Source organism: Schistocerca americana, chromosome 2 (assembly GCF_021461395.2).
Source record: "Schistocerca americana isolate TAMUIC-IGC-003095 chromosome 2, iqSchAmer2.1, whole genome shotgun sequence".
Lineage (NCBI taxonomy): Eukaryota > Metazoa > Arthropoda > Insecta > Orthoptera > Acrididae > Schistocerca > Schistocerca americana.
Window position 1 is genome coordinate 552,627,899 of NC_060120.1, and position 14,224 is coordinate 552,642,122.

Genomic DNA, 14,224 nt, shown 5'->3' on the forward strand with positions numbered 1-14,224 from the left:
TTTTTGGAGGTTTCTGAGGAGTGTGCAGCCTCGGCATCCCTCTCTTGCGACTGCTTTCATCTGACATCATAAACACGCAAAGCTACAAGTCACTCAAATCTCTCACGTCTACAATGGCTCGCTGAGGACTGACTGGCTGGCACAATGCCTTAGTCAGCTCAGCAGAGCGAAGTAGCAACGCAATGGCAGCTGACAGTGCCGGCTGCCATTAGTTTATTGGTGGCGGGAGCCCTGCAGCCCGTTGCCTGTCAAGTGACAACTACTTTAAATCGGACTATAGTGTTGTGTTTTCCACACTACAATCCCTGCAAGGTAGTGTGCCCATCTGTCACAGATAGCGTGTGGATTTGACCTACATCAAGGCAAATCCAGGGCAGCAAGTTTTTCAGTGCTCATCCACAGAGGCCGCAAGCAAGGGCCACACAATACTTTTGCACATCTGCATCACATGCACAAGTCAGGCAGAGGGATGCCATCACTCCAGAAGCCAATAAGCAGATGCATGGTTGGCTGTGGCAATCAAGCAGATTCCCAGCATTAATCCTCAATTCCATGCACCATGTATTGTGCATTCCACATGATTATTTGACTCATGCCCCAGCAAGGTAGCAGTAGTCTTGTCTTGAATCAGCAGTCTTCATCGGGTGTTTCTGGTCCATGAGTATAGCAGCTGCCACAGCCATGACTGCCCATCAATGTCAGTAATGCACTTAGCTCTGGACAGTGTTTACTTCTTGAAAGTAAGTAAATTGTGTATTGGACTTTGTCTCAGTCAGGACAAATCCAGATCAGTGGTACCTGAACTGGAATTTATGGTTTTGTATTGTTGCAAGAAAAGTGTGTCCATTAACATTTTAGTAATTATTTGGTAGCAGTGTTTGAAAAATTCTGCTGCTGAGCATAAATAAACATGGTGTGTGTTCCCCAACCTGTCTCTTAGGTTAGAGCTATTTAAGGGTCCATGAAAGATGATCTGAACCTACATCAGCCAAGTGACTTATTGGATTCCATGCAGTTGCAATTTGGCAAGTATATGTTTGACTGTAAGGACTCCTGAAGACAACTATGTGGAACACAAGTGTTAAACATACCTACAACAACCAAACAAATGTGTAATTCCACAACTCTACTCTGGTACTGGTAACTGAATGGAATATACGAACACCAAGATGTTTGCCTGGATTTACAATTGGAACAGTGTTTTAAGGACATGAAAAATAAATAACCATGTCACGGAAGAAGAGGTTGCCACTGCCTTTATTCCGTATAATGGCGCACTATCGGGGAAAATGGGCCGTATATTAAAGAAACACCGAGTTAAAACAGTCTTCTGCCCGCCCAATAAAACACGGGCATCACTGGGAAGTGTGAAAGATGGCCTCGGTTTGAGGAAGCCCGGCATATACCAAATTCCCTGTGAGTGTGGGAAGACTTATTTCGGACAAACAGTACGCACCATCGAAGGTCATTGCCAAGAACATCAAAGGCACACTCGACTGAAACATCCAAATAAGTCAGTGGTAGCAGAGCACTGTTTGTCCGAGAAACATGAGATGGATTATGAGTGTACCGAGATCCTGGCTCAGACCTCTAAATATTGGAACAGCGTTACAAGGGAGGCTATCGAAATTCGCACCAGGGAAGATCTTATCAACCGAGGTGCGGCTACAATCTCAGCAAGGCTTGGGCCCCGGCATTGAATGTAATTAAGAAGACTCTCCGCAAGAAGTACGAACTGGCAACCAGGGCAGACGTAGCAAGCACATTGACACTACGACAGATTCCGACGCCCATGTCTTCGCGACCGCGTGGGCACGGACGGCAAAGAGAGCGGCCCACAGGGGGAGGGGATTTAAATAGGCCGCCCACCCTCAGGAGCTCAGTTCGTCAGCGCACCTGACGATGGCGACATGTCTGATTGCCGAAATATTATGCCTGTTGGACACTATGAACCAGCAGTATACCCGTGGACTGTTCGAACAACTCAAAAGATAATTAAAAATGTAACTCATTACCCACTCTTTTTGCAGGTTATTTGAATATTTAGATTCAAGTACCAAAAATTGTTTTGTAGGTAAGCTCTGGTAGATTGTAAATACTTTTGGATTAAAGGTCACCATTCACCGAAAAGCACAATCACTGAGTCACCAATAGGTACACATAAAAAGAAAGAAAAACTTTACTAGATTCCTCAGTAATCCTTTATCAAGTGCCCATACGCTGCCTGCTCATGCACATACTCCTCTATCTCCATATGGTGCCATGTAGGGCATAGGAGGGTGTTTTCTGCATGTATCTGCTGAAAAAGGGAATGTTCAGAAATCTAGCAAGTTTTTTTTTTCTTTCTTTTTGTGTGTGACTATTGATGACTCAATGCTTCTGCTTTTTGGTGAGTGGTCTGTTTTAATCCAAAAATAGTGAAAATTTGTTAGTTACGGGACTGAGTGATTAGGGTGTGATCTACTGTACACAGGAGTCAGAATATACAGCGACAGTACCTATTTTCTTTGAAAAATGCAATGTAATAAGTAAATGTCTAAGCCACAAAATGGAGATGAGTATCGGCTATTCAGTATAATTGAGGAGGCAGCAATGTTATTTCTAATTTATTTACGTTTAGTTGGCATATGCATTTGTAGCATTAAGCAGTATAGTGAAGTTTTATAGTTGATACTATACACAAATTATGGTTCTTTGATTTGCTTATCTTTTTGTTAATGTATACGTTGACTCTTTCAGCATCCCCAAATGTTCTCCTCCTTGATGGGATCTGTGGAATAAGGTGAATGAATGAACGGTTTTCAAATATCCTTTAAATAAAGATATTAAATACTCTACTTACCAGGCAGTGTCAAAAACAGTTGGAAACGTGTGTGAAAAATCTGACTAATAGGATACAAAGTTTGCATGCACTAAATTTTATCAAGAGACTAACAATATTCATAAATGTGTCACAATTAGACAAACTGGCAATGAAAATTCCGAGTAGATGCTGGAAGAAAGTATATTTGATTTAATGTTTGCGAATGTGAGAATTACAGTTGCCTTGCCACTTCAGATAGTGAAAAGAGCAAATACTGGAGTTGTATGTAAAATAATCACTTACCTTTAGCAGATCAATGCACGGAGCACAGAAATGTGTAACAGGGAACAGCATTCACACTAGCTTTTGAGCACTAGTTCTTTTTCTAGCAAAAATGTGGCTGTGAGACTGGTGCTGATAATTATTGAAAGTAATTGCCTGAGCTAATGGCGGCAGGGAAGGACACAAGTGAGGAATAGTGTCAGAGGCAGCTCCCTGGAAAGGTGACTCAGCCCCCACACAATACGGTAAAAAGAGAACAGAAGGTAGAACAAAAATAGAGTTAGGAAAAGGGAGGATGAGGATGAGAATGTGAATGAGATAAAGGTGAAGATGAAAAAGGAGAAAGGGGGGAAGAGCGAATGCCCATACGGAGGGAGAGGGAGAGGGAAGAGTGGTGGGAGAAGACAGTCCACGATCTGGGTGGAGGAGGAGTGGTGCGGACAAGAAAGAAGGGAAAACATAAGGTGAAACAGTGGGAACAGGTTAGTGGAGTTTTTGGTTGGGAGATTGTGAGAGCGCAATATAAGTTGGCGAGAAAATTCCCATCAGTGTGGCGCAGAGAAACTTGTGCTGGAAGGGATTATCCATGTGGTCTGCATAGTGAAGCAGCTGTTGAAATCATTTTTAATGTGAGGTACCGAAAGTTTGGAAACTGGATGGTCAGATCTGCGGTTAGTCACAGCATGGCAGTGGCCATTCATGGATGTAGTCACTTGTCATGCCCACATCTAAAGCTGTACAGCAGCTGCAGCATAGATGATATATAACACACCTGCCTTCATATGTGGCCCTACTTCTTGTTGGGTAAGAAATGTCTTGTGAATGGACTGCAGTAGGAGGCAGTGGGCGAGTGTGTTGGACAAGTCTTCCATCTGGGCTGATCACAACAGAATGACCCAAATTAGTGCTCCAGCACCCGCACCATGTATAGAATACCCTTGTTAATCCTTATTACAATCCCACTCCCAGTCCTGTACCCTAGGAGTCATTCCAGATTCAAAACATGCTGCACATGTAATAGAAATGACTTTAATAGTTGCTTCATTACACAGGCCATTTGGATACACCCTTCCAGCACAAGTTCCTATGAAATATGCAGATGGGAATGGGCTCTCCGACATATCTTGCACTTTTGCAATCCTGTTGGCCTAATCCACCACTAATCTGTTCCCTCTCCGTCTATGCTCTGCCCACCATCTATTTGTCTTGCTGTGCAGCTATAGTCATCTGTCCAAAGACATGCCTCTTTCCCTCCTACCCTCTCCTCATGTCCTTTCCTATCTCCCTGCTCAGGCTACTGCTTTCAGTAATCATGTATGAATAATCAGTCTTGTCATGGCCACAGGAGTGTACATTTGCGTACTTTTGCACAAGAAGAGCTAGTGCTCGGAAGCTAGTGTGAAGGTCGTTTTTCTTTCTGTTACATGTTTCTGTACTCCATACGTTAATCTGCTATAGGTGAGTGGCGGCCTTTACCGTATTTTACGAATTGTACCATCAAGGAATTTCCATTATTGAAATCTTTGCGACACATATCCCACACTGCTAATGTGACTGACTGCTACAATTGAAACGGGTGACCTACAGCAGGTGACAATATATATATATATAAAAAAAAAAAAAAAAAAAAAAAAAAAAAAGTAAAATTTGAGAAACAAACACGACTTGAAATATGAATGGAAATATCTGTTAAAGATTGCACATTTATTGTTGACAGCTGTTTACTAAGACTGTTCCACTTACACTTGTAGCCAATTATGTATTATTTAATGACAAATTAAGGCATGATGATAGCTGAAACAGTGTGGTTTTCTACTTGATTAGGTGTTACACTCACTCTCTCTGATTACTAAAGTGTTAGTTTTCAACAAAAATTTGTAATATATGAGTTTTTTTTTACACGTAATGCTTGGCATTCAGCATCAACAGAGACTTTTCACTAAACATCCACAGCAATGAATCTGCTTCACATGAGATGCATGTCAAAGTTAGTTATGTAGCCACCATTGGAGGAACAATGCACAACCCTTCTGAACTCATGTCATCAATATATCTTGCAATGGATAAGTCCACTAATATACTGCCTGTTTGTACTCATTTTTGATCTCACTCAGTAGCTTTTTGAAGTGCTGCTCCTATTCGTGTACACTAATTATTGGGATAGTGACACAAAATGGAATAGAAAATATTGTACAATGGATTTATATTTTTAATAACTGATTATAACATAATAAATACCCTGAAATGAGAGACATCCCTATGGACCAAGTATTTTATGAGAAATGGTGAAGAGCTACAAGAGGATTTTATTTCTATTTACACAATAGGAAACAGAATTGTAATAATCATAGAGGCATCAGTGTAACCAGCTCAACAGAAAGGTAGTATGGCTTGATTTTCAGAAAACAGTAACTACAGACATTAACAAATGGAGTGCATTTAAGCAAGCAGATCACGTGTTGATAATGTTCTCCCTATACCAGTTGGAAAAAAGAATACCTGAAAGAAATAAGAAAGCACATCTAGTATTCACGATCTTGAAAAAGCATAGGACAATGTCCCATTAACCAACCTGTTTGAACTCTGGAACCATGTAGAATTGATCCTTTGTATATTTAATGTACAGGATGTCGCATAAATGTTGTCAAGCTTCTAGGGGAGGTGTGACACATAAGGATTGAGAATTGCATAGTAATCCATAGTTGCAAACACCAAGGGTGAGTGGTGGCAAAGGTCAAAGACTGGAAAGGAAACAAGACTTATTCATTTGAAACAATGATTGGGTATAATGAGTACACATGGTGTATGACATGAGTACAGTTCTAATGTCACTACAGATACTTGAAGTTTGCACCATCAATTGCCATATATGCCTGACACAAAGCATTTACTGCCAGACACACTGGGAGTGTCTTTGAGTGTAGCAGCTAGTCAGACAATTCTTGTGATGAGATCCATTTCAGACTTTACACGATCTTGATCTGTGCAATTTTGGACACTGTTCATAGGTCTTTGACAGGTCATTCATGTATTGATGGACTGGGCATGGTGGACCTGTTCTCTGGTTCACCCACACACACTGTATTTATTGAGCCTTGGTTTCTTTCAATGGGGGCCATGAAATCCATTATGTATTGCAGTCCTGTGGAGTCTGAAATGGATCTGGTTGCAAGAAACATATGCGCAGCTTCTATAATCAAAGAAATTTCAGGTGTGTTTGAGCATATCCGACAGTCAATACTCCATCGGTATCGGGTGTGCGTAGCATCTGATGGTGTAAATTTCAAGCATACAGTTATGTTGTAATATTAAAGCTGTATTCGTGCTGTACACTGTGTGTACTCACTATGTCCAATAACTGTTACTAATGAATCACTCTCTTGTTTCCCTTCTGAACTTTGATCTCTGCTGCCACTTACTCCTGACATTTGCAGCCATGGGTTGCTATGCAATTCTCAATCCTTACGATGTGCTCCCTTCCCTAGGAATTTGTTGCAACATTTCTGGGGCACCCTTTATATAAAGATATGAACAGAAGAATAATTGTAAGATCTATCATCACTAAACTGATTAAAATAAATAAAGGAGTGAAATGGATGTTGTTTATTTACTACATTATTCAAAACATACTTACAAATTTCCTTGAGGAAATGGGAAAAATAAATGCAGTAGATTGGGAATTCAGTTGGAAGAGCACAGTGCATATACCCCTCTATTTGCATAACCAGGTGGTGGTTGCAACTGATGAAGAAATCACTTACATGGTGAGAAAATTAATAGAAGAATATAGCAAATGAGGACTGAAGTTTAACATCAAGAAGACAGAATACTTAACATGGGAATACAATTGGTAGCTCTAGAAATATCAGACAATGTAACAATCAGTAATCATAAATACTTTGGGAGTAAGATGTAACAGCTGATTTTGATAATGTGATGTTCCACACGTATACTCTCGGGGCAACTCAAGATGTTTGTGAGATCCAATCACGTCATTTATCTAGCTATTAAGCTGGGGAACTGTGCATCAGTGGAGGTAAAGAGAAGGTAAGGTATTATGAGACCAAACAGCTGAGGTCATCGGTCATACAGAGAAGCATATGCACAGTGTTGAGAAGGCAAAGTGGCAGATGAGTGTCCCTACCTGCTGGGGGTGGCTGCCTACGTTTTGGCTATCTTTTCTAGTTTCAAAGTAAAGGATGATGTAAGAACTGAAATCTAAAGAAGAAAAGAAACAAATTAATGGTTGATGTGTTAGTCACGAGAGAGAATTTTACTTGAAACTATCTGTGATGCTGAGCAGAGATTTGAGTATATGAGCTATATGTAGAATATTAAGGAACTGATTTGCTTGTAAAAGTGTTATGTTAAATATAACAGTTACAAGAAACTTTCTGAGTTCCTTGGAAGTTTTGGCAGATGACATGAGTTCTCTTTCCAACATCACAACTACACAATAGGATATGAGGTCTATCACAAATTATTTGAGCATGGTTATTGGGTACCAATCACCAACAAACTATATTAGAAAACCAGAATATTTTATAGGATACATGACTGACAATTTGACAGCTCGTACTATGCAATGAGGGAGGTTGGTGAGGAAACAAACGCTATTTGTATGCAAGAAGAAACGCATTGCAGGAGTATAATAAATAAAGATGGAATGTGTGAAGATGACTTAAATCAGATTAAAAATGAAACTTAATAATATAGGGTGTTTAAAAAAGAATGACCTGATATCAAAACTATTTATTGATAAAAACATACTACTAACTTGAGATTAATTGCAAAATATTCATAAAATCTGGAAGTTTTAGCTATGCTATTACAACTGCCCTCTGTCCAGCAGCAGCACAAACTACATCTACACGATAGCTAAATTAGGCATAAACTTTATAAAATGTATCTGCTTTTACAGGAGTTATGGTGACTATTACTCTGTTCTCCTATGTCATGAGGTAAAGGAGAGATGAACACACTTTCTCTCCCCCCCCCCCCCCCCCCCCCCCCAAGAAAAAATTGCACAGGGTCAGCGATCTTAGAGGCCAAGTATGCAGGGCAGCATCTCAAAGTCCTGTGCACCCTACTCAGCGTTGAGGCAGTGCGTCATTGAGAAACTGATGTATGTTGGTGTTCCAGTATGACGGTGTTCCATCCTGTTGGAAAATGAAGTCATCAGAGTTCTTGTGAAGTTCTGGAGAAAGTCAATTCTACAGCATTTGAAGATGGCTCATTCCAGTCATGGTGCTTTCCTTAAAAAAAAAAAAATACACTTTTTCACAAGTCTCTTTCATGCTCAGTAATGTCATTAGGGTCCTGGAGTCACCATATGTGCATGTAATGTCATTTACTTTACTGCTAATATGAAATATTTCTTCATCAGTGAAAACTGACATAGTAAAAATGTATCATCTTCTGTGTCCTCTAGTAGAGTAATGTAGAAGTCAACCCATTTCCTTTTAACACCAACCCAAAGAGCTTGCACTAATTATAGTCAGTATGGTTTATGGACCAAATGATGTCTTAACCTTCTCGAGTTTTCTCCTTGCTTGGTGAGTAGACTTTCGTGGACTCTGGTCAAACGTTTGCCAAATTCTTTCCACCGCATTATGAGTGCAAGGTTGACCTGGGCTCTTACCTTTGCACATGCATCATGTCTCTTCAAATTGGCAATACCAATGATAGATGTTTTTGGGTGCAGGTGGATGAATACCAAAACACCAACAAAAAGCATGCTGGACTGAAATCATTGACTCACTCTTTGCAAATTGCATCATACAAAGAGCCTTCTGCTGAGTGAACACCATCTTACTTCTGATGGAACTGCAAACTGAGAAGACATATTGACTGACATGTAACAGGAATTTTCTGAAAAACTATAGGCCATGTCCATTCAAACAACATATTTCCTTGTCTGCATGTCCCATGTTTTGTAATTATTAGCATCCAACATCAGGTCATGCTTTTTTATGTACACTGACAGAAAAAAGAAACCCAACACTAGGGAAGAGTTGTGTGACACAAACAAAAGTTGCTGAGTGTGTTTCTACATCAGGAAGATGATATCTATTCAAATTTTGCACCAGTCACATAAGAGTGGCACTACTAGTCCACTTGGTGGATGCAAATCAGGTTTCCTTTATATATAAGCTGTAATTGCCATGAGCATTAGTTATCTTTGAGACTGGATGTGTTAAGTTTATGTTAGTTAAGAATGCCATTACACTTATGAAGACGGCAGTATCGACAGCTCACCGAGTTTGAACAAGGTCACGTCATAGGACTACAAGCAGCTGGATGTTCCTCCCATGATACTGCAGAAAGGCTTGGCAGGAATTTAGCCACTGTGCATGATTGCTGGTACTGGTGGTCACAGGAAGGTACGTTTATAAGATGATTGGTATCTGAATTGGCACATGGAACAATCAAGAGGGAAGATCGTTGTGTTCAGTATGGCTGTGGCACATCATATTGCATTTGCAGCAACATTTCAACAAGCTGTTGGCACCACACTGACACAATGAACTGTTACAAATTGGTTACTTCTGGAATAGCTCTAAGTCAGGCACTGACCCAACCCATTGCCATTGCCATTTGCAACTTCAGTGTGTTTTCTGATGAAAGGTGGTTCCATCTCAGTGCCAGTGATGGCTATGTGTTTGTTACAAGGCCCCGGGAATAGACAACATTCCATTAAAATTACTGATAGCCTTGGGAGAGTCAGCCATGACAAAATTCTACCATCTGGTGATCAAGATGTATGAGACAGGTGAAATACCCTGAGACTTCAAGAAGTATATAATAATTCCAATCCCAAGTAAAGGAGGTGTTGACACATGCGAAAATTACTGAACTATCAATTTAATAAGTCATGGCTGCAAAATACTAACACGAATTCTTACAGACAAATGGAAAAACTGGTAGAAGCCGACCTTGGGGAAGATCAGTTTGGATTCCGTAGAAATGTTGGAACATGTGAGGCAATACTGACCCTATGAATTATCTTAGAAGATAGATTAAGGAAAGGCAAACTTACATTTATAGCATTTCTAGTCTTAGAGAAAGCTTTTGACAATGTCGACTGGGATACTCTCTTTCAAATTCTGAAGGTGGCAGGGGTCAAATATAGGGAGCGAAAGGCTGTTTACAATTTGTACAAAAACCAGACAGCGGCTACAAGAGTTGAGGGGCATGAAAGGGAAGCAGTGATTGGGAAGGGTTGTAGCCTATCCCCTATGTTATTCAATCTGTATATTGAGTAAAGGAAACAAACATTTTTAAAAATTGGAGTAGAAATTAAAATTCATGGAGAAGAAATAAAAACTTTGAGGTTTGCCAATGACATTGTAATTCTGCCAGAGACAGCAAAGAACCTGGAAGAGCAGTTAAACGGAATGGACAGTGTCTTGAAAGGAGGATATAAGATAAACATCAACAAAAGCAAAACGAGGATAATGGAATGTAGTCGAATTAAATCAGGTGTGCTGCGGGAATTAGGTTAGGAAATGACATGCTTAAAGTAGTAAATGAGTTTTGCTATTTGGGGAGCAAAATAACTGATGATGGTCAAAGTAGAGAGGATATAAAATGTAGACTGTCAATGGAAAGGAAAGCGTTTCTGAAGAAGAGAAAGTTGTTAACATCGAGTATAGATTTAAGTGTCAGGAAGTATTTTCTGCAAGTATTTGTATGGAGTGTAGCTACGTATGGAAGAAAAACACGGACAATAAATAGTTTAGACAAAATGAGAATAGAAGTTTTCAAAATGTGGCGCTACAGAAGAATGCTGAAGATTAGAGGGGTAGATCACGTAACTAATGAGGAGGTACTGAACAGAATTGGGGAGGAGAGGAATTTAGGGCACAACTTGACTAGAAGAAGTGATCAGTTGGTAGGACATGTTCTGAGGCGTCAAGGTATCACCAATTTAGTATTGAAGGGCAGCGTGGAGGGTAAAAATCGTAGCACTGGAATTTTCGACAGCTGGAATATGTGGAGACATGGTTTATATTTATTAACAGTTTTGGTGTATCACACCCACCTGACTGTTTACCTTCCCCAAAAAATAACTACCAGAACCACACTCTCCTGATCCTAAGATGCTAGTCATCCCTTCCCCTGTTGATTGCGCAGTTTAGAATTATCCATCTTTGGTGCAGTTGTGTGATGCCATTCCCTTAAATGGCTTTCTGACTCAGATTCAGAGAAATAAGTCAACATCTGAAGCCCCATCACAGTGTTTGATAACAAACTTCCTTCCTTCCATGCTGAAGTGATGAAAGTAGTTTCTCAATACAGTTTACCTTTTCTCTTTATTGTGGGTGGTTTTCATTCACATAAACCAGGTTGTACGAACCTTTGATAATGCATTTTATCAATAAGAATAATCAAATTACCTTTAGTGACAGAAAGTTAGCAACACTCTTCATTAGAAGCTAGCTGGCAGTTGGGATGAATTATGGCACTAGCACACTTGATATGTGATTCAATTACTGAAGTGGTGTGACAACAGTTCTGCTGTTAACCAGGCAACTGAATTTTCCTTTCATATTACACACAGACAGAAATTTTGTATCTGTCTGGGCTGGAATTCACTGTCTGCAAAAACATTCATCATCAATTTGGAACTGGTTAAAGACAGTTATTTGATATTTACATCAATGTCTGTCATTTTCTCAAACACTATACTGCTGACTCTCTTCTACGAGATATACTAGTATTTCTAAGGAGTGTACAAGTAATCTGAATTACCTGATGGTCTGGTAGATAAAAATTGCACAAACTGTGCAGTTTCTGGTTGATTAAAGACAATAGAAGTTCCAACAACATTTCCTTTGTTTCCTTAACACTCCTCTTGTTATAACGTCAAGTTGAACACATATATTTCAAAACGACACGACACATATAAGTCACTGAGCAAGATGACAAAGCAATACATGTGAACAAGGTAACATCGAATGAACACTGAGTCCAAGTCTAGCAGCCGCCGCCTGGCTGGCTGCTTAGGTGGCATGGTTGCTGCATGGCTGGCAGACAGCGCCGCATGTAGAGGACGTGCATAATTGCACGGCGGCACCTTGAATGGCCGGCTAGTCACAACACTTTTCCCCCCTTTGAAATTTTTTCACTGGTCTTGATGGAGGTGGCCTGGAGATTGCTAACGTCCATAGGTGTTGTTTGGCTAGCCGTAAAGTCTTGAGGAGGAGGCTTCCCGTACGGACGGAAGTGTCCCCAATGATAACGGGTCGAGATGACAGGAGACGTAGGGGTCGAATCTGCTGGGGCCCCGTGCACTAATCTGCCCGTTGCGGCAAGTCCAGTTGATATAACAGGAGACATGGGCAATGTGTCCGCATCTGTAGGAGAAGGAGGTGAGTAGATTGGCTTCGACAGATGACGGTCATCCGGTTCCTGCATGGGCATGTCTCCTGGTAGCGTCCGTTCTTGTACTGGCACCGAGACGACGGTGAGAGGGCTGCGTTGTGAGTAATGAGAGATGCCAAGATCCCAAGCATCAGGTAGAGCTGAAGGTGGTGTAGCGGCATTCGGAACAGGCGTTGCCGGCACACGAGGCCGAAGCTGGTCCAAATCACGCACTGCAACACCCGTGTCCATCTGGATTTCATACAGGCGTTGCCCACGGTGTCGTAAGATGCGGCCCGGACTCCATTTTGGCCACCTGCCATATCCCCGTACGCAGACGAGGTTGTCGGCGGTGAACCGGCCAAGCGAAGGCACCCGCGGCCGTGAGGTGGAAGGCTGCAGAAGATGAAGTAGTGTGTGGGGCTGTCGGCCATGTAAGAGCTCAGCCGGGTTGTGGTCGCCCATGGGGGTGAAACGGTAAGAAGCCAGAAACTGGAGAAGCGCATCATCAGCAGCAGAAGAAGTCAGAAATTTCCGCATCTGAGCCTTAAATGTGCGGACCAGTCGTTCAGCCTCACCGTTTGACATGCATAACGCCGTGACGAGCACAAAAATCCGCAAATTCGGATGATGCAATTTGTGGACCATTATCAGTAACAAGAGTAGAGGGAAGGCCTCCCAAAGAAATAATGCGGGCGAGAGCACTTGTGGTTGCCGCGGTGGTAGGTGACGTGCAACGGACAATGAAAGGAAAGTTAGAGTAGGCGTCAATAACGAGGAGCCAATAAGTACCTAAAAAAGGTCCCACAAAGTCAACATGAATACGCTCCCAGGGTGTCTCAGGCGAAGGCCACGGTGACAAAGATGGCATCGGGGCGGCGGCCTGTGACGCTCAAGCGCCACAGGCAGCGACCATGTGTGCTATTTCAGAGTTGATGCCAGGCCAGTACACATGGCGGCGCGCCAGAGATTTTGTGCGAGACACACCCCAGTGCCCTTGGTGAAGGAGGCACAAGACCGAAGCACGCAAAGACGCAGGTACCACAACACGTGGCAAAGCATTGTTGGTGGAAAGGAGGATAACACCATCCCTAGCCGTGAGGCGGTAGCGCAAAGCATAGTAGTTCTGCAACGGGTCAGAAGTCTTAGTGGACGGACGATCTGGCCAACCCTTCTGAATACAGCGTAAAACCCGGGAGAGGGTAGGATCAGAACCCGTAGCAGCTGCCAGCCGGCCCCCGGTGATGGGGAATCCGTCCACAACCCGCTGCTCGGCAACATCCAGATGGAAACACGAAAGTTCGTCCCTATCGAATGCCAGATCCGGACCCATGGGAAGGCGAGACAGTGCATCAGCATTCGTATGTTGAGCCGTCGTTCGGAAATGAATCTCATAATTGAAACGAGACAAGTAAAGAGCACAACGCTGGAGGCGGTGTGCAGCCTTGTCGGGAAGTGACGTTGATGGATGAAACAAGGAAACAAGTGGCTTGTGATCCGTAACAAGATTAAATTTGGATTCATAGAGAAAAACACCAAACTTATGAAGAGCATAAATAATGGCCAAAGCTTCTTTTTCAATTTGAGAATACTTCTGTTGGGCATCTGTGAGCGTTTTGGAGGCATAAGCAATGGGTTGTTCAGAGCCATCCGAAAAACGGTGTGCAAGGACTGCACCGACCCCGTATTGAGAGGAGTCCATGGCAAGCACAAGATGTTGGTCAGGTCGATAAGTAGCCAGGCACAGGGCCTGTTTCAGCATAGTCTTCAATT

At 41.9% G+C, this 14,224-nt stretch overlaps 1 protein-coding gene across 3 annotated transcripts in view; it reads right to left on the reverse strand.

The window, feature by feature from the left end:
- Positions 1-2,593: 2,593 nt before the first annotated feature.
- LOC124594865 (alpha-1,2-mannosyltransferase ALG9) overlaps positions 2,594-14,224 on the reverse strand; it is a 154,312-nt gene continuing 142,681 nt past the window's right edge. For 2 of the 3 annotated variants that reach the window (XR_006978161.1, XM_047133333.1), the window contains one exon: positions 2,594-2,770. Coding sequence is in view for 1 of the 3 variants with exons in the window: in XM_047133333.1 (XP_046989289.1) it covers positions 2,704-2,770 (67 nt within the window). In the remaining 2 variants the exon portion in view is untranslated. Of the gene's footprint in view, positions 2,771-8,144; positions 8,341-14,224 lie in introns of those variants that run through there. The other variant, XR_006978162.1, reaches the window with a different exon arrangement.